Source organism: Emys orbicularis, chromosome 4, assembly GCF_028017835.1.
Source record: "Emys orbicularis isolate rEmyOrb1 chromosome 4, rEmyOrb1.hap1, whole genome shotgun sequence".
Lineage (NCBI taxonomy): Eukaryota > Metazoa > Chordata > Testudines > Emydidae > Emys > Emys orbicularis.
This window is the reverse complement of record NC_088686.1, coordinates 12,254,687-12,279,950: the sequence shown is the minus strand read 5'-3', so window position 1 is coordinate 12,279,950 and position 25,264 is coordinate 12,254,687. Positions and strand designations below refer to the sequence as shown.

At 48.2% G+C, this 25,264-nt stretch overlaps 1 protein-coding gene across 1 annotated transcript; it reads left to right on the top strand.

The window, feature by feature from the left end:
• CCDC198 (coiled-coil domain containing 198) lies at window positions 1-25,264 on the top strand. The gene is made up of 6 exons (XM_065404278.1): window positions 1-226; window positions 3,637-3,719; window positions 10,745-10,831; window positions 12,596-12,694; window positions 14,144-14,327; window positions 25,017-25,264. Exons 1-6 carry the CDS (start codon window positions 1-3, stop codon window positions 25,262-25,264), a joined length of 927 nt encoding a protein of 308 aa, XP_065260350.1.

The window sequence follows — 25,264 nt, the reverse complement described above, 5'->3', positions numbered from 1 at the left end:
ATGGGCCTGAGCTACTCCAGGGCTCATCATAAGGTGACAAAAGTGGCACCAGTGCAAACCAAAGAGGAGGTGCCTACTTCTCCTTGCACTGCTGCGGTGTGTGGATTTCACAATACCCTGGAAGAGAGACGTTTATGCTCCTTTGCAGCCATGGAGGAGAGAAATCCAGTGTTTCAAAGGCAGCTTCCACCCCTAAGAGAAACTCTGTATGGCAGATGCTCCACAGGTAACCTGGCCATGGATAAGCGACTGCCCTTTCTAGGTTGCTTGGATTGGCTGATTATTTGTTCTTCGTGTTCTCTGTTGCCAAATAGATATATGGCTCAGCAGAAAATCATTGCATTTTAACTAAGACAAATGGTAGAAAGCTGAAGGTTTCTCAAATGCAGGGGTGTGTGTGTGTGTGTGTGTGTGTGTGTGTGTGTGTGTGTGTGTGTTATTCTAGGCATGTGTCTGTTTCTGACACTTCCTGTATATTACAGCATTGGGGGTGGGGGGAATCATTTTTTTCAGCTTGTTTTAGAAAACTGTCTCAATTGTTTATTTAAATCTCAAACAGCCCAGATCATGCAATCCTTGATTGTGAGAGTCATCTTTACACATGTTTCAGAGTAGCAGCCGTGTTAGTCTGTATCCGCAAAAAGAACAGGAGTACTTGTGGCACCTTAGAGACTAACAAATTTATTTGAGCATAAGCTTCCGTGGGCTACAGCCCACTTCCTCGGATGCATCATGCATGATGCATCCAGTGAAGTGGGCTGTAGCCCACGAAAGCTTATGCTCAAATAAATTTGTTAGTCTCTAAGGTGCCACAAGTACTCCTATCCTTACACATGAAAGTAGTCCCATTGATCTTGACTTCAATGGGACTAGATGTGGAAGAGTTACAGGACAGGTCCTGAGGCGTACTTCTGGAGCAACCCCTTAATATGTTACCATACATCTCTACTATGTGTACATAGTTATGTGATCCACACACAGCCCTGGGTTAAACCCAAAGAATTATTCACAGTTTGGACAAGACGCTGAGCTGATGTAAATCGGAGCAGTAACAATAATAATATCAAGCTCTTATCTAGCATTTTTCATCAGTAGATCTCACTGCACTTTACCAAAGAAGCTGAGAATCATTATGGAGCTCAGCTGATTTAGACCCAGCTGAGGACCGAGACCACAGTACGCAACACCGGAGTGGAGCTGGAAACATTGCTTTGAATAACCAAGTAATACAACTCCAAGGGAACCACCCTACTGTTTCTTACATAGATACGTCTCCTTTGGCGTCAGTGGGATTATTCAGATGAGTAAATGGATGCAGGATTAGGCCCTAGTGTGTTTCTAACAGGAAGACTGGTGTAATGTGGCTTAGCGGGGTTGGATATTTCCCCCCTTCCATGTTACATGCAGATAGTTACGCTAAGAGCATGAGAGAAAATGTACCACTACCCTGATAGCAGTCACATTTCAGGAGCAGAACGGGTTTAGGAATGAATACAGATTGGCTCTGGATATGCAGCATGACATTTGGAGTGTTTTATGACAGCAACAGCACTTAAATAACTACTCCGTTCAGCAAAGAGCTAACCATTGTATTTAGCAAGTTCATTTACAAAAAGTCCTCTCTGGCAGGGCCATATTCCATTACACGTGCTGTTTTTGACAATAAGAGTGTATCACATTTGAATGACGAATTAGCTTGCATCACTGTCTAAACAAACCAATGTCTGTTACACAAAATGTTTTATTTCGTTCACGGGGATTCATTTCAGCGTGTGTTAAGTTAAACTTTCTAAGAGCACGTGAGGTATCTTCGTTATTGAAGAGCAAAAGAGAAAACAAACAGTAGAATTTCTTAAATTTAGGCCGGGGCTTCATATTACGGTCATGCACCAGGGTCCCATCCCAGATCAGGGCCCTGGTGTGCTAGGCATTGTACAGACCCTTGAGTCAATCACTACCCTAAACTGCCTACAATCTAAATAGACTTTGATTGTAAATTCTTTGGGGGCAGGGACCCTATTTCTGTCCTGAGCTTGTACAGCACCTAGCATAATGGGGTCCTGATATATGACTGGCGCTCCTAGGTGCTACCTAGGCGACAGGGGACGGATCACCTGATGATTGCCTGTTCTGTTCATTCCCTCTGAAGCACTTGGCACTGTCCACTGTCGGAAGACAGGATACTGGGCTAGATGGACCTTTGGTCTGACCCAATATGGCCGTTTTTATGTACCTCAAGCCAAATAAATGATTAATAAAGGAGGGAGTGGAATGAGAGTCATACAAAGGCGAAATGACTTACCCAAGTTCACGCAGCAGGTCAGCTCAATATCAGATCTGGAAGAGAACTCAGGTCCTCCTGAGTCCCATGCCGCTAACCCATCCACTGCATCTAAGTCCTAAGCTTATGCGGCATCTAATATTTTAATAACTCACTGTCTTTGTATTTCTACTTCACAATCAGAAATTGTTTAGGCACTAACTAGCCCTATGGATTTAAGAACGGTGGCTTCTAAACAGTAGAGTTTCGCAATCTTGAGTTATAAGCTGCTTTTTCCCCTATATGCTTAATGGCTGCTAAATATTTTCTTTGAAAAGTCAGCTATTTGGGACTTTTTCTACTAAAACGTGAAATGTATTTAGAGCAGCAAATGTCTCTAGTTCCTTACTTGTTAAATAGTTGATAAAGCTTAATTCTGTGTTCAATAATGAAACATTGTATGTGTGTCCAGTAGAGCCGAGTGAGTCTTTTAATCAGATGAATTCATCCTCTCTATCAGACATGGAATATCTGTGAGCAGATCAATTTTCTCTAATGTATTTGTTCTTCATAATAATCAATAAGCCTCCTTGAGATTTTTCCTCTGTGGATTGAACACAGACTCTTTTCAGCGAGCTTTTTCTTTTCACTGGTGGGGGCTGATTTAATTCCAGCTGAAGTCAATGGAAGATTCCCTATACCTTCACTGGGAGTGGGATAAAGCCCTAACTTGGTGGTGACTGGCCAAGTGAATCAGATGGCTTTGTTTCTAGTCCCTGACTGAGCGTAGAAGCCAAGCGCAGATACTCAAACATGTCCATTTAAACCTCTGTTTTCCCCAATACTGGTGCATGTGATTTTCCATATTTATCCGTGCCAGTAATACACCTCTACCCCGATATAACGCGACCCGATATAACACGAATTTGGATATAACGCGGTAAAGCAGTGCTCCGGAGGGGCGGGGCTGCGCCCTCCGGCAGATCAAAGCAAGTTCGATATAACACGGTTTCACCTATAACGCGGTAAGATTTTTTGGCTCCTGAGGACAGCGTTATATCGAGGTAGAGGTGTAGCTGATAGCAGGAATGTCTGTGGAAAGCAAAGGACGTGAGCATGGATAAAGGGAATTCATTGACAGTTTTGAGCAAGTATTCAGGGAAGAGTTTTTGCTGATAGTCACTCAGCTCTGGTGTCCAGTGGACGCATTTTTTCCCCATGTGCTGATGTATTTTGGGAGATGGGCTACGGTAGGTCATGTTACACTATAACTAGAAGGTCATGAAGCTTTTGCGTAATAAAGCCTAATAGTTAATGATCAATTTGCGATTGTATTAAAACATGATTGGCTTCTTCTCCTTCTCTGTTCCTTTAAGTGCCCAGACCCATTTCTTTTGACATCATGATGGAAACGGGAGAAACAAGTATTATTAAACAGCATCCACCTCGAAGACTCCAAGTAAGATGAATTTAAAAGGCTACCTAAGGAGTTACTTGGATTTAATGGGAACATCCCATTTTAATTGTAAACATGCCCGAGTATGTCTTGTTTTTTCTGTACTCAGCTATAGTAAAGCCATAAGAATGAACTATATTGGTAAGAAATTATAGCGCTGCTGGTCATTATTTCTAACTCAAAATTATTTAAATGAAGGTATTTTGTGAAGAGAGTGGGTTGGATTTACACTAGTGTCACTCCATTTACATCAGTGGCCTTAATCCTGATTCACACCGTGTAAAAGGGAAGCAGTCAAAGGGAATGCCAAACAGCCTGACTATATAAAAAGATGCTTCCTTTGTCTGTCTGTCTGTCTACCTGTCCTTCCGCAAGTCTGCGCACTGCGGCCATCTATTGGACGGGCCTTCAGAGCTGCTAGAGTGTGAGAGATCAAGTCTCCTCCTAGTAGAGGAGCCAGAGTGAATAGAAGCCCAATGCTACCCACTATGTGCCTTTTTCTAGCTCTTTTCTTAAATGGCCTCCATCATTGTAGTATCTGGGCACCGCCCGGTCATTAATGGACTTTATCCTCACAACACCCTGTGAGGCAGCCCTGTTTGACAGGTGTGGAACTGAGCCACCAAAGGCTGGGCAGCTTGCCTATGGCCAGACAGGAAATGTGTGCCAGAGCTGGGCATTGTAACCAGCTCTCCCCAGATCCACACTAGTGCCTTAGCCACAGGTCCAGCCTTTCTGCCTTCCACACGTTGCCTAACTAGAGATTCGTGCAAATGCTAGAACTGCTCTTAATGGCGAAAAGTTCTTTTCGATGGGGGTAAGGAAGGTGCAGCGCTGCTGTTAAATTCAGTTTTATACCAGGCCAAGTGCAGCTTCCAATGTAGACAGCTAAGAAGAGCTGTTAAATTCTGCATTTCTGCCATCGACTAGCCGAGCACCGACTCCGTGTGTTGTTCGGTTGCTAGCTTGATTAAATCTTTATATCAAACTGGAAAATATTTTGCCTTTTGAAGCGCACGCTGGTTTCGGTAGTTGATGGTAAACAGTGAGATACTCAAGACACTTATTTTTATTACATGGGCCTCAATCTCAAACCACCGTGGAGCTTTACTCAGGTGAGTCATCCCATTACAGTGATATTATCAAGTCAATGGGACAGCATGTGTAAGTCGAGGTATTCATAGATTTGAAGGCCAGAAGGGACCATTAGATCATCTGGTCTGACCTGTGTATCACAGGCCACATCTCACCCAGCTACCCTGGCATTGAGCCCATAATTTGGGTTTGGCTAAAGCATGTCTTCCAGAAAGGCATCTAGAAACAGGCCATGCAATTAGCATTTACCTAGAACTATTCGACCTGCAGCACTGCTCATCCGGCTCTTTAGAGATCCACTGACCTTGTATCCCCAGGAGAGAGCAGAGATTATGAGCCAGCTATGACACAATATCACCTTTGTGAGCTGGCTAGGGGGACTCCCCAGCTGGCAGAGAACTGGGGTAACTGCTCCACATCACCCCCTCCCGTAGATAGAGTGGAGTAGGTGGGTGTCTCTGTGCTCTGGTAATCCCTAGGTACCAGAATGGTCGCTTGGGTTCATAGACAGTGGGGTGCAATTTAGAGCAGCTCTGAGGTGGCTCTAAGTTGCACCAGGCAACTGGCCCCGGCACCCCCAAGGTTAGGGAGTAGGCCCCATTCGAGTCCTGCACTGAGCATACGTCAACTTCTGTGTGCAGACTCCACCCCGTACGCTATGGGCAACATCACTGCCAAAGGTTGGCATGTTTGTAAACTGTGAAGGACCTTTCCCTTAAAGTGACAACAGTCATGCTCTGGAGCCAGGCTACCCACAGATAGCTTTGTGGATGGTCCAAGAGCATTTGATTCATTCAGACTTTAAGTGCCTGATAAATTTCCCTCCTTAGCTTCCCCTCCTTCTCACCCCGTGAAAGACAGACTTTGAATAGGATCAGCCTTAGGGAAAATGGCGCCCTGGGCTAAGTTGTATTTTGGCACCCCTGGCCCCTGGTCCCTGGGCTCCCCACCCATTCCCCCAGGCCCCAACTGTCTCCCCGGGCCCCTCACCTATCCCCCCGTTGCTCCTAGGCCCCACTGCCTTCCCCCCATTGCCCCGAGCTCCCTTCTGTGGCCTCACACCCCAGGCCTGTCCTGCTTCTTGTCTCTTGACCACAGCACCCCCCTGACCACAGCACCTTGGGTGGTCACCCACGCATAAGGCCAGCCCTGACTTAAAGAAGTATAATAGTTTCCTAACAAAATCCTCTCTTCACTTGAGCAGTTTCTAGCAGGCTAGGCTGGGATAGCTCAGTGGTTTGAGCATTGGTTTGCTAAACCCAGGGTTGTGAGCTCAATCCTTGAGGGAGCCACTTAGGGATCTGGGGCAAAAATCTGTCTGGGGATTGGTCCTACTCTGAGCAGGGGGTTGGACTAGATGACCTCCTGAGGTCCCTTCCAACCCTGACATTCTATGATGATAGGCTTCAATGAGTACCTAGTGGCAGCTGAATTTGGCCATAAAATCCCTGCCCTGTCAATATCTCTGATGATTATTTCAGTCCTCTATTTAGAGGCATGACTGTGAGCTGGAGGGAGAGTGGAGATAGAGAAGGGAAAATACCCAGTCTGAGTGCAAGATCCAGCCATCTAATGGTAACAGAGAGTTTTACAGAGTTGAACAATTAGGAACATAAGCACGGCCAGACTGGATAAGACTGTCCAGTGCCCTGTATCTGAGAGTGGTCAGCACCAGCTGCTTCAGTGGAAGGTGCAAGAACTCCACAGAAGGCAAATGTGGCACAGCCTGACCCCATTAGATCAGAATGATACTTAATGTAAGGGGCAGATTATGCTTAAGAGCATCGGAGCCTTCCCAAAAATGGGGGGGTGGGGGAGTGGGGGCCTGTCCTTCCTCTTCCCCCAAGGCCCTGCCCCTTCCCCCAGAGGCCCCTCCTCTTACCCCGGAGGCCCCGCTCCTGGCCAAGCTGGGGTGGGGTGGCACCGAAAGCAGCCCCCTCCCGTGTCCCCGCCCCCTGGACCTGCTGCCTAGGGCAGGTGGAGGGACTCAGGCTCCCCAGAGCTGCCAGCTTTGCTCTTATCATGGCCAGGATGTGGCTCTGAGCCTCCCCCCACCCCCGGCAGGAGCCGGGTCAGGGACAGAGCCGCGCAGGCAGCTGTAGGGAGCTGGTGTGGAGTCATGGACCTTCCACCTCCACCAGCCCTGGGCCGGGCGGGGAGCCTGGGGGTTGGGGTGGGGCGGGAACGGTGGAGGGTCCGCGTGGCTCCCACAACTTCCCGGGCTCCCTGGCCAGGCTCCACCAGCTGCCTGCTGGCCTGGCTGGGGGGTGGGTCCTGAGGGGGAAGAGAAGAGGAAGGGGGTGGGGTCTGCCCTGGAGAAAAGTGGATGGGTCAGGCCCATCCACTTTCAAAATTGGGATGGCCCTGGCCCCCTGGCCCCTCGTTCCGGCGCCACTGATTATGCTACCTCTGCCTGCTGCAGGGTTCTTAACACCTTCCTCAGAAGTAGCGGCCATATTGGGAGCATGGGTCTGCTGCAGTAAGTGTAAAAACGATATGACCGTTGATTAGCATATGACTTTTGTCAATAGTGTTTATTACTTAGAGATTTTATTATCCCCCCCCTCCACCCCAATGCTTGTTCTAATGCCACTAGATACTGCCATCAAAATAGAACAGCAGTGTCCTTTCTGGATCAAACATTTTCAGTAATACATAACAAAACGGAGAAATAAGATTCTCCCTTTTCAAGAGGTATTAGAAGATTCCAACTATGGGCTGGGTCCTGAGGAGCAGTCTGTGAAATTTACAAAGGTGCAAGAAGAGATCAGATTTCCTTCCACTCAGCAAAAGTGAACTTTAAAGCCTGAACCTTCTCCTTCCTCTGGGCCATAGTAGGCTCCGCTAATAGATTAGTGAGTTTATCTGCCTGCCGCTAGCAACATTATATTCACTGTTTTGGTGGCACTGGTGAAAGATTTACAGCCTGGACTATTATTGGTAGTTAGACAAGGTGGGCGAGGTAATATCTTATATTGAACCAACTTCTGTTGGTGAGAGAGACAAGCTTTCGAGCCACATAGAGCTCAGCTTCAGGTCTGACCTGAAGAAGAGCTGTGTGGCTCAAAAGCATGTCTCTCTCACCAACAGAAGCTGGTCCAATAAAAGATATTAGAGCGGCAAGGGGTGCAAGGTAATATCCGGGGACCGACACAGCTGCAACTACACTGCATACTGTAATTTGGGGGTTAGTTGCTGCCATCTAGTGTCATCTCTTAGATTAGTACAACTTCAGATTAGTTTTTCAGGCACTAAAGAAAATAGCGTCAATGGAGACACGAGGGGTAGGGAAGAAAAACAAAACAAAACACAGGAAACTTTTTTATTAGGACAAGTTTGTGAGAGGCGGGATTGCCCTCTGGTTGAGGCACTGGCTTGAGATTTAGGAGACCTGGGCTCGGTTCCTGGCTCTTTGTGATCATTGGTAAGTCATCGTAGGCCCAGATCCTCCAAGGTACCTAACTCACAGCTTGGGCTTAGGCCCCAATTCAGAAATGCACTTAAGCACATGCTTCAGGTCATCCTCGTGTTGGATAATATTTAAGCACGTGCATAATTACTGTCCTGAATACACATGGTGGCCTTAATCTCTCTGGCCTAGATCCTTAAAGGTTCCCATTGACGCATGTCAGGAGCACCATGAGAGTCACAGAAAGGGACCTCTGCCATATACCATAGGAGGCTCAGAGGTTTATAGCGGCACTGCCACTGGTTTTAGGATGAACTACCAAGTGTAGGAAGAATATTATTTGAAAGCAGAAATGACCATTACAATCACGTCTACAGGGCTGAGCCGAAGCCCATTGAAAACAATGGAGATTTTCCCATTGACTGCTGTGGGCTTGGAATTGGGTCCTGAGTGTCTTTGTTAGGTTGGACGGAGCCAAAAAACCCCCCAACCCGCTACAATGCCAGTCAAAAAGCATCATGGACTCAACTCTGCATTTTCCGGTTTGCTTTAAGTGATAACCTTTTTATGATTAAGTTACTGTCTTTATTTCTTTGCAAATCAAGAAGTCCTTGCACTGATTCATTATAGCTGGCTAAAGTACAGTCACAATTTAGGGCGTGTTCATACTCCTGGAAGTTAATGTCCATCATTAAGCATGAGTCCAGTCTTCTTCCCATTGAAGTCATTGACAAAATGCCTACTGGCTTTTATGGGAGCAGGATTGGGACCCCAATGCCACAAACAGGTACCAGAGCAATAAAGACCTCTATTACCCCTCTGCAGTTTTGCCCATTTTAAGCAGGTCTCTTAATTCCTTCAAAAGAAACTCCATACTCAGCTGTCGGTAAAGGGATCTGCAGTTTTTAACCTTGATGGCAGATATCTTTTCAAACACAACTGTATGGCATTTAGCTTTAATAAAAGATCTGAGACTACAGTTGCTTGGAAACTTTCCATCAATAGAAATTTTGATGGGAAAAAGACGTCCTGGAGAAATTTTCTGGTCAGCGCTATTAAGAAATAAAAAGTGTGCTTTCATGTGAATAAAATGATCCTGACGAAGGGCCTGACTTTCCCTCCTTCCCTCCCCTCGAATAATACCTTACACCATGAGAAGTCCCACTGAATAAGGTACTACTGGGCATAACATTAGAAGAGAAGCAGCGTGTGTGACAGATATGGTAATTTCCCACCATATCATTGGGAGATCTTCCTGTATTAAGTTTGTGTGTCATTGTGGGCCAGGGATTGTCTAATTCCATGGGGGAGCATTGCCACAACCCACCTAGAGCTAAGAATATGTTGGGGGTAATTAGGCAAATTCACTCAGTGTGTGACACCTCCATAGAGCTATCACCACCTGGAGAGACTCATGTAAACTGGTTCAATCTGGATTCTCCAGAGACCAACAGACAAAGAAAGGACTTTGGGATAAATAGCCTGAGTTGAAAGGAACTCATGGCCATTTTTCAATGGACAGGAATTTCTGTCCAGCAGGGGCCCCAATCCTTCCTAGGAGGGGTTGGAAGGACCTTAGCCTCCTGAGGCCCCATGAGACTGATGGGTGACCTCAGGTAAGATGTTAGCATTTGTATAGAAATTCTGTTTTTAATGTTTTCTCTGTAGTGTTTACCCCTTAAAAATAAATGTGCTTGCCAAGAAAGAGCTGTGTGGAAACTCCTAGCTGGGGACAATTACGCTGTTCATCGCCTCTGAAGAAAAAGAAAAGCACAACACAGAGTGTCTAAGCCATCTGGCTTGCTGGGGATATCGCAGTGTAGGCAGGGAACCATGCAGCCTGGTAAAACCCTGCTCAGCAGGGAGAGAGGGGTGGGTCTCTGCCCAAGAGAGGTTACAGCTGGGAGCCTAGAGTGGAACATGGAGGGGAATATAGGTGGAGGAACCCTGAACTGTGACAGCATGGTCTAGCAGATAGGGCCATAGACTAGCACTCAGGAAAGTAGGCATCTACTCTTGGCTCTGCCACTGATCTGCTGCATCACCTTGGGCAAGTCACTTCACCGCTCTATGCCTCAGTTTCCCTTGACACCCTACATCTGTTTCAACTGTAAGCTCTTTGAGGCAGGGATTGTCTCTTGCTCTGTGTACATACAACATCTAGCATACTAAGGCACCAATTTCGGCTGGTGACTCTAGGCGCTACAGTGATACAAATACATGGTAATAAGAACAATCAATCTGAAAAGAAGCACACATCTTTAAAGTTTAGATTGTGTTAAACGCTAACTCAGGTGTTTCTTCTCCGTTCTGGCAACTCATACTATGGCCCTCCATGAATAAATGCCAACAGATGCTGAGATCCAAAGAGATCTTGGAGTATTTATTAAGGATACTGCTCTTTCGTGCCTATTCTGGGCCTATGAGCTGTGGAAAAATGTCGAGACCGTTTAATGTCTGGCTTTTGTGTTTTATGATCGCATGGCATGAGGAACGCTGACTGTTAGAAATATTGGACTTGCAGAAGCTGGAACCCGCTGACCTTCCACAAGTAATCACTTCTGAAAAGCTCCTCAGCCAGCAGGAAGGGGCAGCAGCCCGAAAAGCAAAGGTGGGTGTCCCCGCAATACAGGTAAAACTGGCACAGTCGCACCTTTACCTTGCACCGCACGCTAGGAAATTCATGTAGCCCACAGCTTTCCAGACATGTGCTTTGATCATTTACAGAGCTTGCTCTAAAGCCCACTGAAGTCAGTACGAGTCTTCCACTGACTTCAATGGGCTTTAGATCAAGTCCATAGTCAGCCACTTCCCACCAGGCATGCTGTGCCCGTCTCGCTCCATAGTCACTTATGAGAGGTCTCATTTTAAGGCCAAATAGTCTTCTCTATTACGCTCACATGACCCCATCAAAGCCAACGTGGTTGCACCCGTGCAAATGAGAACAGACCGTGTGGTTGTTTATCCCAGGCGTTCTGAGCTTCGGCCAGCTGAGCGCTGCACTGGTGAGCAGACTGGCTACAACAATGTGTATATGGGAGGGGAGGGGAGGGGAAAAAAGTTTGACCAGCTTTTTTGGGAAGTTGCCTGGGGCTGGAGTGTTCCATTTAGGCCTGGATCCTGGTTAAATCGAAGTCAAAAGTAAACTTCCTTTGGACTCTGGGGGGAGTAGTTTTAGGCCTCTTACGGGTGCAAAATAAGAGATTGCGGCTTCCCTCATCTTTAAGTTTGAGCAGCCTGGCAGATGGGATCTAGGGTGACCAGACAGCAAATGTGAAAAATCGGGACAGGGGGTGGGAGGGTAATAGGAGCCTATATAAGAAAAAGACCCAGAAATCGGGACTCTCCCTATAAAATCGGGACATCTGGTCACCCTAGATCTAGCTAAAGCAACTGCAGTCTAGCATCAGTAAGCTAAGGGGTCAAAACAACATTCACTAATATTGAGTCCCTCTGTTTGTGAATATTCAATGTGAGACATTTACGGCTCAGATCCTCAGAGATAGCTAGGTGCCTCTCTCTCATTGATTTCATCAGGAGTTAGACACCAAAAGTATTTAGCTGGTCTGGGTGTTGGGGCCTGATTTTCAGAGGTGCCGCCAGCAATTGGCTTCCAGCAGCAGGCAAACCACATTCTCTGTCTGCGGCAATTGTCCTCACGGTGCGTTGGTGACATTGCACTGGATTTTACAGCTGTTAGCGTTCCTTTGGTTTTAACCGCTGAACCCGCTTTTTGCTCATTGACTTTGATGAGTGCAGCCGATGCTCAGCACCTTTGAAAAAAAATCAGCTGTCTCCAGGTGATCATCCAAAAATGTGCCTCATAGGAATTGCAGCTTTCTGCTTGTGACTTAATATCCTGCTCTGTAAAACTCAGAGCTATAGCACAAACTCTAGTGGTATTTATCTATCAGAGCAAGAGGACAGTGAGAATGCAGTATTGTTACCCCAGTCACTCAAAAATGATGAGCCAGCCTCCCCACACCCCCAAAAACCATGAGATTTTTAAAATCTCATTATTTAAAAGTCAGTAATGTGGGAGCTCTTCTAATTTTTCACCAGCTGTTGGCCAATTTGGGAGTCACATTTTTAAACTTCTCTGCAACCTGGAGGGCCAGAAACTGTTTGGGTTGGATTTTTTTTTTTAATTTAAACTGAGATTTTTAAGTAATAACCTGATCCCAAGAGTTGGAGCTTTAAGAAAAACACCAAATATTGAGAGACGTGCAATAAAATTGAGTGAGTTGGCAACAGACCTCTGTATCTGGTAAGTGGCCTCTTCACGCATTGAAAGGAATGGGGTTGGATTTTAAAGCGGTGAGCTGGTGAGTTTGTTTCAAGCATTGCATTTTTTTTTTTTTTAATACTGTGCAAGGAGCTGGAGAAGCGAGTGCAAACTGCAAAATATACGTCTGGAAGACGACAGCACTTACACAAGCTGCAGATGTTAGAAATGAACCGCAAGCGAGAAGAGGTAAGGCTGCAATCTTGGTGGGTTTTGAAGGTGTTTGAAAGAGGGAACTGGAATGATAAAATCCATGCATGGGTTCAGCGAGGCTGAAGTCAGCCAGTAGGTCTGGTGGTCTAGCTGCTGTTGCATCTGGATTCAGCTCAGGAAGGGAGATGCTCAGACTCATTTCTCCACCTGGCTGGAGTCTATATTACCAGCCTTTGTCTTCATTGTCTCTCTTGTGGCTTCCCCTTTGTCCTCATCTTTGTGGTTGCCATTGTGCCACCCAGTACTCAACTGGAAAAGGGAAATGAATGATTTTCTGATGACATCCACTCCATGTACTGAATCACAGAGACAATGGGAGCTGGCACCTTGCCTTAGAAACCATCCATGGTGCCTGAAGAGCAGTTCTCTGGGCCACGTTCTCCTCTGTTATTGACTCCAGTGGGATTGGATTGATGTAACTAATTATTTGACCTTCAGTATGTGTGTCTGCTGATGCTTTAGAGAACAAAAGCCTTGTGTTCATCTCAGAACTTAAACTGTGTCTCTCTGCCAGTAGGGAGCCTGCTGGCTTAAGTGTATTGTGTCCCCCACTAGTTGTCCCCTTAATGTTAAGGGCCCGCTGTGGTAGCAGCTGCTAGAATTATCCAATGGCTCAAGTGATAGTGGCGTATGAAGTGGTGGAGATCTCACGTTCAGTCCTGCCTGGTGGATGTTGTTTTATATGCCCTTTTCCTCCCTCTCCTCAAGGCAGAGTCAGGCCTTATGAGAGCCAGTGTTTCCCAGTGGGTAGAGCACTGGACAGAGTGAGGAGACCTGAGTTTTATTCCTAGCTCTGCTGGATGACCTTGGGCACATGCTCTCAGTTTCCCATCTGTAAAATGGGGATAATGAGACTTTGTAAAGCATTTCAAGACCTTCAGAAGAAAGGTGCTAGACAAGAGCTTGGTATTCTGTATTTTTCTTTAATTACATGGTGGGAACGAGGCCAAGAATATCAGTACTGGGTGGGGGGGAGCACAGATCTTAGTATTTTTATTCAGATGGTCACTGGACTCAGATAACAGTTGAATCTAATATGTTATTTCCTGGAAAAACTGAGCAATTATTCCTGATTTGAAATATTAGCCCTCGCTTGACCACTGTCTGTGGATGACCTGAGTATGACGGGTTCCCCCCCTAGGGTGCCACCTAAAACTGGGGTATCACTGAGCCCAGCTGGTGCGTCAGCAGGCTCAGTGATACCCCGGTTCCAGGTGGTACCCCGGGGGGAACCCATCGCACTGAGAACTCAGGCAAATTTGCAATCTGACGGGGCCCAATTCTGCAAACTTGTATTTGAGCTCGTAAAGTTATTCAAGTGCCTATTTGTTTGCAGAATTAGATCGTTAGCCTAAAGCTATGCTGAGTTTAGATGTTAAACCCTTGGAAAACAGTTACCTATTTACTCCTCTGTTGCTCATACAGATGAATCATTTACAAAGCCAGGAGGAACTGAAGAGAAGTCTTCACAGGGAGGAAAAAATCAACAAACAAAAAACGAGGGAGCTCAAGGCTAAGAAAGTCCTCGAAAATCTTCAGAGAAACAATTGCTCTGAAGGTGAAGACCTTGTCCCCATTGAGCATGATCAAACTTTTAATGGAGACCAGGGTACGTAGAGTCATTTTCCCATGAGATGAAAACTTATTTGATGCTTGGAAGTTTCTCACTTTAAGCAAGCCAGTGACTGGTGGCCCTAAACTAGGGGTGGGCAAACTTTTTGGCCTGAGGGCCACATCGGGGTATGGAAATTGTATGGTGGGCCATGAATGCTAACAAAATTGGGGGTAGGGGTGCGGGAGGGGGGTGAGAGCTCCGGCTGGGGGTGCGGGCTCTGGGGTGGGGCCAGAAATGAGGAGTTCAGTGTGTGTGGGGGGGCTCCAGGTTGGGGGGTGGGGGGGTGAGGGGTTTGGGGTGCAGGAGGGTGCTCCGGACTGGGACCAATGGTTTGGAGGGCGAGAGGGGGATCAGGGATGGGGCAGGCTGTTGGGGCATGGAGGGGGTGAGGGCTCTGGCTGGGGGTGGGGCTGGGGATGAGGGGCTTGGGGTACAAGAGGGGGCTCTGGGCTGGGACCGAGGGGTTCAGAGGGTAGGAGGGGGATCAGGGCTGTGGCAGGGGATTGGGGCACGGGGTGGGCTCAGGGGTGCAGGCTCCAGGCGGCGCTTACCGCAAGCAGCTCCCGGAAGCATGTCCCCCCTCCGGCTCCGAGGGGCGGCCAGGTGGCTCTGTGCGCTGCCCCATCCGCAGGCGCCACCCCTGCAGCTCCCATTGCCTGGGAACCGTGGCCAATGGGAGCTGCAGGGGCGGTGCCTGCGGACGGGGCAACGCACAGAGCCACCTGGCCATGCCTCCACGTACTACGTAGGAGCCGGACGGGGGTCATGCCGGCTGCTTCCTGGGAGCCTCACGGAGCGGGGCAAGCCCCCGACCCCGCTCCCTGTCTGGAGTGCCGGAGTAGGGCAAACCCCTGACCCCGCTCTCTGGCGGGAGCTGAGGGCCGGATTAAATGGCCCGATGGGCCGTAGTTTGCCCACCCCTGCCCTAAACCCCTGCAGCTGTTCAGTCTCCTGGAATGCATCCTACATGTCGTAAAGATGGAGTTCAGAATGGCCTCCAGGAAGCAGAATTAAATATGGCAGCATTGCAATAAGTCGGGGAGCCTCATAGGGAGGAATCTCTGTACCCTCTTAGTTAATGGCTTCTGAGTATGTTAGAGCAACCACAACTGTGGCCCACGTTTAGGACCTATTTAGCTCTCTGTGCCTGGCCTCCTCTTTTCACATACGCAGGGAAAAGCAGCCTGAATGTGACCCCACGATATCGGTCTCCCTTTACAAAAAACGTTCCATGGTAAGGATCCAAAATACTCTGGAGCAAATCTTCAACTCCATTGCCTCTTTCTGCCACTCTGGCGATATGAAGGGGCCATAAAGTGACCCTAACTGGGCAGCTGAGATTCTGTTCTCCCGCACCCCGAACCTCTGCCATATTGGTACGCTGGGGAATCACAGGAGTCCAGCTGTGTTCCAGTGTTCCCCAGCAATGCCCCTTGGGAACCGTAACAAGCTGCTACGTCTTAGAGGAGCCTCAGAACGACTCTAACTTATGAGCAGGAGGAGGAATCCCAGTCAGCAGCACCTCCAGGGGCTCAGAAAGTGCAAAAATGGCATGCAGCCAGCTCTGCCCCCTCCTCTTGGGTCCCCCACTGACTCCAGCTTGGCCAGAGCCAGGGACTGGGCCCTACATAGAATCTCAGGGTTGGAAGGGACCTCAGGAGGTCACCTAGTCCAACCCCCTGCTCAAAGCAGGGCCAATCCCCAATCTCTCTGCACTGACACTGTGGGATTGTTGGCTATTCCTGTAGAGTGCATGACTCTAAGGAAGTATTTGAGAGTTTATTTTCTGAGCATTACCAATTACTAATTAAGACATGCCCAGTTAATTTGGCCACCAAATTGAGTTACTATGGCCGTTTCTTCATTGTAACACACAGACATTTATATCAGGAAAAACAAAGCAAAATACCTGCCCACCATAATAGAAAAGGACTGATTTCCCTGCATGGGCACTGGGCCGAGTTCATCCCTGGTGCCAGTACATGGACCTGCACAATGTAAAACTCCTGTATGGTTGCAATAATTAGCATACTGTAGAAGAGGGGACTCAAGGCTGGTTCACTCCCTTGTGGTGGAACTTGGTATAGCAGGCTCTCCTTAACTTTCCCCCCTATCGACAGCTGCTCCAGCTCTGCAATCCGCTGCTGGTTCTCTCCGGCCAGGTCACTTATAGCTCCCCCCGTAGCCCCTTTGGGGTAACAAAAAGTCCAACAAACAATCTCAAGCCATCGCTTCAGCCTGAGTTCTGAAACAGTATTTGTTTCACCTCTGGTCCCTGGGGTCTTTGCACCCCTTTCTCCAGTGGCTGGTGGGGCGCCCAGGTCCTCCAGCAACTTTTTGGGGTTCAAAAAAGAACTAGATAAATTCATGGAGGATATGTTTTGCCGGAAGCTGGGAATGAGCGACAGGGGATGGATCACTTGATCATTACCTGTTCTGTTCATTCCTTCTGGGGCACCTGGCATTGGCCACTGTCAGAAGACAGGATACTGGGCTAGATAGACCTGTGGTCTGACCCAGTATGGCCGTTCTTATGTTCTCCCTCTTCCCTGAGCTCCAGCCCAGGGCCCTTTGAGAAATTAAATGCAACAAGGAGACAGACATGGGGCCTGATCCTGTACCTGTTTGGGGCAGGCGTTTCCAGCTCTCTGGACTTTCTCTGCCCCATGCTGACTGGCTGTTTGCTTCAACCTTCCCCCTCCTCCTCTGTGTCACCCCACGCCTGCCCCTCTTACCCTCCTCTCCCCTGCCCCCCTCACCCACTTCCCTCACTGTCTCCTCTCCCTTCCCTTTTCTGTCCATTTAGCTGATCCTCTCCTAAATATATGCACATAAAGGAAATAAAATGAGAGAACCCCCCATGGAACTGACTTGACATTTTCTGCCATCACATTGTTCACTCTACTCGTGTGTCCTACCCCTTCCCCCAGCCTCTGGCTGTCTATATGGTAATCTCTTTGGGGCAGTGGCTGTCTCTTTGTTGTGTTTGTGCAGCACCTAGCACAATGCGGTCCGGGTCCATGCCTAGGGCTCCTAGGCTCTGCGATAATACGAGTACCAAACAGTTGCTCTTTGCAAGTGTAACACTGACAGACCCCGGTCGGCGGCGGGCAGGATCGAATTGGGGACCTCTGGTGCTTAGTGCATGAGCCTCTACCGCACGAGCTAAAAGCCAACAGGCTGTTAGCTAAGGCTGTAGAGCAGACTCATTTAATCTCTCTCTTTAAGTGGTCTCAGATGGGACAGAACACCACACCCAGGACGTGTGTGGGTTACACTAGGTCTCTGGATCCTCTCGATGGTGCAGTGAAGCAATCAGAAAACCCAAAGCTTGTCCGTCTAACACTACGATTGTGAAGGGTTAGCGGAGAGAATGGCCGCAAGAGAGCTGGCCTCCGGGCATCTTATGCTCCTTTCCTTCAGACTCTTCTGAAGCCCCCCATGACCAGTTTGGGCTGTGTTCCTGCCTGGGAGCTTATCCGTGTTCTCGTTGCCTCCTGCCACCCAGCACATAGCCACTTGTGAGGTGTAGAGAACCCAGCTGGCTGCCTGCTATGCAGATGTCCTTTTGGGCAGGGACCATTGACTCCCTGATGGGGATTTTTCCTGTTTTTGCTGTAGAATAGTGACATACGAGCCCACACAGCCTGATAGCAGGCTCCCCTCATCTAGCGCCCTTTGCTGACAGCCCTTCGCGGCCTGCCTCTTTTTGACTCAGCCCTTTGGCCGGGTCACTCCACCCATTCTGGGGTAACAGAAAGGCCAACAAACAATAGTCCTGTGGCCTCAAGCTGAGTCTTTGGGTCCAAGTCCCGACTCAACAGTCCTTCCACCCTTGGCCTCGGGGTCTATACACCACCTTTTCCGGTAGCTGGTAGAGGAACCCAGGCCTGCCCTCTCCTCTGGGTTCCAGTCCAGGGACCCTGTAGACAGCAGGCAAAAGCCATCTACCTGTGGGTTGGCTTTTGCTCAGCCCCACCTCAGAAGTCTCCTTCCCCTCTGCTGCTCAATCCCCTCAAGGCTAGTCCCAAGGCGTGAACTCTCTCCTGAAGCTCTTCTCTCCAGTTGAGCTCCCCCAGTCATTTGTGCAAACCCTCTCACAGGGTGTCCAATCATTAGCCAAGGCTACCTGATCGCCAGCCAGTTAGGATTAGCCGGAACGGTAGCCAATCATTGACCATCGCAGACAAGGGTGAGTCGGAGTCTCCTTAAGGGGCCAGCCAGCCTGTGACATTACCTTGTACATCAACACTGGCCTTCTCTTGCTCCCAATCTGAGCCTGAGCCACACAGCTCTCTTGGCAAAGGCTTCAATTTGCGCAAGAGGCGTTTGGAAAGCTGCCAGCACCCACTGGATTACCAGTGATTGGTTGCCTCTAGCCCATGTACATGGGTAGTTGGCCACCCTTGCCAGCTACAACCCCTTCTCGCTGACTCATCTAACCTCTCCCAGAGTAGTTTCTTCAGCAGCTGCCTTCTTTCCCCTGGCTCCATTGGTGAACGTGGCAGAACCACGTGTTTGGGGCTCTGGATGGCACACAGCAGCATAACTCTGGTCTTTATACAAGACCAGCAGGCTGGGCCCATGTGAAAAGAGAATCCAAGATACACACAGATTGAGGCGGGGAACAGAAAGCTCATGGCCAGAATGGTATGTGTAACATGTAATGCTTTTGCTTCCTTAGCCTCGCTGGGGAAGAGAAAGGAGCAAAAGCAGTGATAAGTTAGACTTCTAGGAAAACCTTATGGGCATAACAAAAAAAAACCGGGTCTTCCAGAAATTCTGCTTATATTTTCAATGCCATAGTTGTCCAAATTTCAAAAAAGTCTGTCCAGTCTGCACTCATGTCTCCTTAGCAATGGGATGGTGTCACGGGGCGCAGTCCTCATCGCTAGACTGGTGCCTCCTCCTGGTCATGCTGGGGATTAGCTCAAGGCCAACACTCACATCGGCACTCTGTCTCTGCTCCCGCCTACGGCTCCTCTCTCAGCTCCCAGAACCATAGCATCCTCTTTGCCACTCAGCCCTCCAGTTAGGTCATCATCTCTGTTTCTGCCTTCTTGGGGGGAGAAAGGGAGGGGGCAACGTGCATATCACTGTCCTATTGCCCAGCCACTTTCCCAGTGGTGAGAGTTGGGTGTGTGTGTGTAGAAAACCTGGGCTTGCCCACCCACTACTCCGGGCTCCAACCCAGGGACTTTGTAAATAGCAGCCTCCTGCTGCTCCTCTGTAACCTCTGTCAATGCGGCTCTGTTTCCCTGGGCCACTTCCCCATGGCCCCAGCACCTTCTTTGCCCTCACCTCAGGGCACTCAGCAGCTTCAGTCCTAGGAGCCAGTCACTGCTCTGTCCAAGATGCTTCTAAGTTCTCTCAGTCCTCCAGGGACGCAGGCCTTACTCCCTGGGCTCCTAGCAGCAACTGATCCTACTTTGCTTTGCAGCGCCCTTTTATCTGAGCCTGCCAGGCCTGGATTGGTTGCTCCCTGCAATTCCCCCCCTGATTGGCTGTGTTTCACGCAGCCTCTCTGGATCCCTTGGAGGACTCACCTCCATTGCTTCTTCCGGGACAGGGCATGAGAAACCCCTGCTATGCCTGTGTGGGGTAGGCACCCCATCACAGATGGGTATAGCTTTTGGTGTGTAGGTGAGTGAGGGTCTCTGTGGATGAAATTTATCTGTCTGTAGCATTGGAGTGCCAAGGCCCAGGCTCCACTTTCATCCTACGTGAGCCCTTAACACAGGCTTCTGCTGGCCACCTGCACAGGGCTGAATTTCACCTTTAGCCTCATGCCCTGGATGAAAGTGAGTGTGAATCTGAGATCAGATTCAGGCCCACTAGCTCTAGGGGAAGATGGTGAAGAACCCCAAAGACTCAGGAGTGTTGCTGGACCAGAGAGGAAGGGGAATCACAACTGAATACGGCTGGCAAAAGATATTTTAATTAGATAGCTGCACTAAAGCCACCTTCAAAAGGCAACCTGTTGTCCTAAAGAAACCCTTTAAAGTGCACCCTGTGGTTTCTGGTACACTTTGGTTAAACCTTTAATTACAGGCTATCTCTACTAGATGCCCAGTTTTTACTGATTGGTTGGATGGCCACGCAAGGCACATTCTACTGTATAGGCATATTCATGGGGAACAGAGATCACTGCATTCACAGGTCATGCCAGGACCACATTGCTCAGGGAGTGCGCTGAAAATAACACAAGCTGCCATTCGGCTAGCTAGGAGAGTACAACCTGCCTCCTGATGGAATACCTTGAACTAGGCCCTTGCGACTGAAGGGTCTGGAGTCAGCCAGGGACAGCAAAACAAAATCCGGCTAACCCTGAAGTGACGCTGTTCCACAGAGAGGCCTTTGAGACTGAGGAGCGTCTGACTCCTTTTGATGAAGAGTTTGTACGGACGGCTCTGCTCAGTCCATGTGCGTAGTACTCAATAGAGCAGTGACTCCGCCATAGCCTACCTGTCAGGATGCACTGTAGTCAGCCGTTGATTACGCTACACAGATGGTACAGCCCTAGCAATTAATACAAATTCACGGTGGAGTGGGCTCCTGTCCCCTCTAATTCATTTGATGAAGAACTCATTCGGAACTGCTTCTCTGAACCCTTTAACTCTGTTCACATTTTTTTTCACACTACTCAAGGGCCTGATTCAGATCTCACTGTCAATGGCATAAATCCAGAGTCGCTTCAATGAAGTTAACGTAGATATACAAGTGTGAGATGTGAATCAGGTGTAACGCCGACAGACTCTGGTCAGCAGCGGACAGGAGCGAACCTGGGATCTCGGGAGCTAAATGCATGAGCTAAAAGCCCCAGGGCCCTTAGCTAAATCTGTAGCAGGCTCATTAATCTCTAAGGGGTCTCGGTGCCGCTAGTGGGGACAGAGCACTACACCCACGAGGTGTGTAAGTTACCCAAGCTCTGAGTGGTTTGAATTTGGGCAAGATTCTGATCTCTGCAGTAATAATGCCATTAAAACAAATGGAGCTTTACAGTGATGTAGCTGGCATCAGAATCTGGTTGCTTTGTCTGCACCTTCATCTTTCTTAGCACAATTTCCCTTCCACTTTACTCTTTGGGGTTTCCTTTTCTTGATTTATGAAGACCCAGCACAGTATAGATCATTGCAAAAGCACTATTGACATAATTACATCAAGTATCTTTTGCTTATGCTGTATAATAACAACTAGCCGCTGCAGGCCCGTGCCGTCTCACAGCTGTAAAGGCAAGGCTGCAAAAAAGCTGAAAATGTCTCAGCTATTAAAAAATGGGCAGTTACAGACTGCAGCTGCCAGTGACAATTGAACCTGCTGATATTCTGAACCAAAAGAGCGCTCAGCCATGCCTGTAGCTGTTTTTCTCGCTTCACACTGACTCAACAGACATTCTAGGCTTCAGATTCATGTTTGGGGTTATTGGGTATGCTGGGTGGGCTGTTGTGTTGAGCAAGTTGTGCTGGGAGATTTGTGTTTATTTCTACAGGCAGAGAGTGAGGGGGGTGTGCTGCAGGGAAGGGCTGTGTGTGTTTCGGGTTATTGTGTGTCCTAGTTGTGTTGTCGTGTGGGTGGTTGTGCTGCTTTATGTTTGGGAGGTTGTGCTGGGAAATTTGTGTTCTTTAATGCAGGTGGCAGTTGGGTCCACAGGTGCGCAGCTGGGCCAAGTACTCACTCCTCTGTGCAGGCTCCCTCATACAACCAATGAAATTGTGCCATGCAAATTAGCTGTAGAGTCAGGGTGGTGATTGGTTGCATTACCTCTGATATCACAATGGTCTAGGATGCTTGACGTAGTGTAGGTACATGCCTTGCTGTAGCTGTACACAGTACGGGTGTAATTCATAAAGTCAAAATGGTTGAAAACTTAAATACTGGATGGTAACGGACAGCAAATCCCAATAATGATTGAACTTAATGACCTTGGACTCAATGACCTTTCAAGGTCCCTTCCACTTCTAGGAGATAGGATAGGATTGGTGATACTCTGAACAAAAAGAGCTCTCAGCCATGCCTACGGCTGTGTCCATCGCGTCACACTGACTCAATAGATATTGTAGACTTCAGAGGGAGACACAGAGAGACATTCCAGGGATGTTATTACCTCTTTTACCACTTAGACAGTGCTTTCCATCTGAGATACCTTACAAGAATGGGCGGACGGGCCTGCAGTTAGGACATTTGTCTAGCACTTGGGACACCTAGTCCCAATTCCCTGCTCTGCGACAGACTTCCTGTGTGCCCTTGGGTATGCCACTTAGTCTCTGTGCCTCAGTTCCCCATCTGTAAAATGGGGGGGAAAAACACTTCACAACCTCACAAGGGTGTTGTGAGGATAAACACATTAAAGATTGTGAGGTGCTCAGACACTATCATAATGGGGGGGGGCATATAAATACCTTTGATAGGCAGACATGATTGCTGGCAGTAGAACCCAGGAGTCCTGACTCCCAGCCTTATGCTCCAACTACTAAACTATGCTGCCTCTTATCACACCATATATTTAATCATTATGCACCTACAAATATAGAGCTCAACCCTGCCTGGTGTTCAACACTCTGGCCTGACCCTGCAAAGTACATAAGAACTTGGTCTTGACTTCATTGCAGCCAGTCATGTGCATGAAGTTAAGCACGTACTTAACTATTTTGCTGGATCAGGGTCGCGTGCTCCACAGCTTTTGGGACCAATTCACACCACTTTTAAAAAAATGGCTCTGGGAATGAACAAATGTTGTACATAAAAGTATAAAATCTCCCCCCTTATGACTAAACATAAAAACAACATTTGGTTTAAAATTTGGAAAGAGCAGAATAAATAGAGGTGGGTGAAATTTTTTGGTCAAAACTTTTCAAAGAAAAATGCAGATTCGACGACATTGAAACATTTTGTAAATTCATGTCGATTTGCTGAATCGTTCATTTAAAGTATTCTGAAAACATCAGACCATTTCATTTGGTCATTTTCAACTTTTTGATTTTTCGGTTCAAAATGACTTTTCATTTCAAATTTTCCTTTAATTTTATTTGTTTAAAAATCCAAAAAACAATTTAAAATGGTTGAAATCAAAATGAAATGTTTTGATTTTGTTGACACAAAAGGTTTCATGCGTCTGGAATAAAAAAAAAATGCAACGTTTTAATTCACCAACATATTTTTTTAAAATTTTGTTTTCAGTCTGACCTGAAACATTGTTAAAATTTTTCAAAATTGCCAATGAACCAAAAAATCTATTATTCAACCAGGTCTAATAATAAACATGGCATTCTAGTACTGGAGTTATTCCAGAATGTATCTGTTGGGTCTTGTGCTCTTTACACCAGTGGTTCTCAAACTAGGGCTGCCGCTTGTTCAGGGAAAGCCCCTGGTGGGCCGGGCCGGTTTGTTTACCTGCCATGTCCGCAGGTTCAGCCAATCGCGGCTCCCACTGGCTGCGGTTCGCTGCTCCAGGGCAATGGGGGCTGCGGGAAGCGGTGCGGGCCGAGGGATCGGCTGAACCTGCGGACGCGGCAGGTAAACAAACAGGCCCGGGCCACCAGGGGCTTTCCCTGAACAAGCGGCGGCCCTAGTTTGAGAACCACTGCTTTACACAACAACAATATAAAGAAAGCACAATGGGCACATCTGGATTCAAATAATCATTTTTACTAAATATTTATGAACATTCAGAACCTAATTACATACAGATGGCTACATTAGCTGGTTTCCGATGGCTTCTTGAACATAAACATGGTGAGCACCATTAGAAGGCTCAGAAACTATTTAAAGGGACATTATCCTTTTCCTATATGCTACAGCATCTAACACTTACAGTCTGAGAATTTTTTTTACATAAGGAGAGAAAAGAAAAATAGTTTGCTTAGCACAAATTTTGGAATTGGGCTCTGGGTTTGTAGACGTCCGGCCTCACCCCTGCGGCGCCTCCTGCTGGTCATCCAGGGAATTAGCTCACCAGCCTCTGGAGCGCCCTCTGCAGGGCAGTGATCTGCCTTGTCCTCTGCACTGGCCCCGTGTCCCTCCCAGGACCCCGGTGCCCCTTGCTCTGGGTGCTGCCCCCTGGCAATACCCACACACACACACTAGGTCTCCCCTCCCAGGGGAACCCCCACCCGCTAACCCTACCTCGCCTCAGTATCCGGCTACTGTCAGTCACCATCTAGCCCCATGCCCTGGGGCAGACTGCAGTATCAGCCACTCATCACAGGCAAGGTTGGGTTTGGACCTGCTGCCTTTGCCTATCTCCAGGCTGCCCTCTGCAACCCCCAGTACCTCCTGGCCTAACACTAGGCCGCAGCCTGGGGCTTTCCAGGCTGGAGCTCTTCAGCCTTTCCCCAGCCCTGCTCCACCCAGGTACTCTGCTCTAGTTCCCTGCAGCCAGGCCCTTCTCTCTCTGAAGGCAGAGAGAGACTCCTACTGAGCTCCTGGCTCCTAGCCTCTTATATAGGCCAGCTGAAGCCTGATTGGGGCATGGCCCCAGCTGCAGCCACTTCCCCCAATCAGCCAGGGTTTTACCTTGCCCCGCCCCAGCCCTCTGCAGGGCTTTTCCAACCCCTCAGGGCAGGAGCAGGTGTCCACCCCGCTACAGGGTTCCTCTGATGCGATTCTACAGTAAGCCCTTGATAAATCCTCTGCAATTGGGTGTGCAACCCAGAATAATTAAGAAGATGGTTTTCTTGTTTTTAGGAAATACATGGGATGGAGAATTCTTGGAGCGACACGAGATGGCTGAATCCTATCCCAGCCAGAGCAGTAAAGTGGAAATGTGGTTCGTAAAGCATCAGGAGCCACAAGCTCTATTTTGGGACAGCTCTAGCACTGACTCGGATGACTGGAAAAGAGAAGAGAGGAAGCTGGGTCGCAGACCTGCACTAGTGAGAACCAAGACGGAGAGAATCCCTCTGTTTGATGAGTTCTTTGATAAGGAATTCTAG

What these genes read in the sequence shown, in the direction of transcription:
- CCDC198 (XM_065404278.1), top strand. Translation starts at nt 1, where the DNA reads ATGGGCCTGAGCTACTCCAGGGCTCATCATAAGGTGACAAAAGTGGCA. An exon ending in GTATGGCAGATGCTCCACAG is followed by an intron (nt 227 to 3,636) that starts GTAACCTGGCCA and finishes TGTTCCTTTAAG; the next exon opens with TGCCCAGACCCATTTCTTTT. An exon ending in CAGCAGCCCGAAAAGCAAAG is followed by an intron (nt 10,832 to 12,595) that starts GTGGGTGTCCCC and finishes ATACTGTGCAAG; the next exon opens with GAGCTGGAGAAGCGAGTGCA.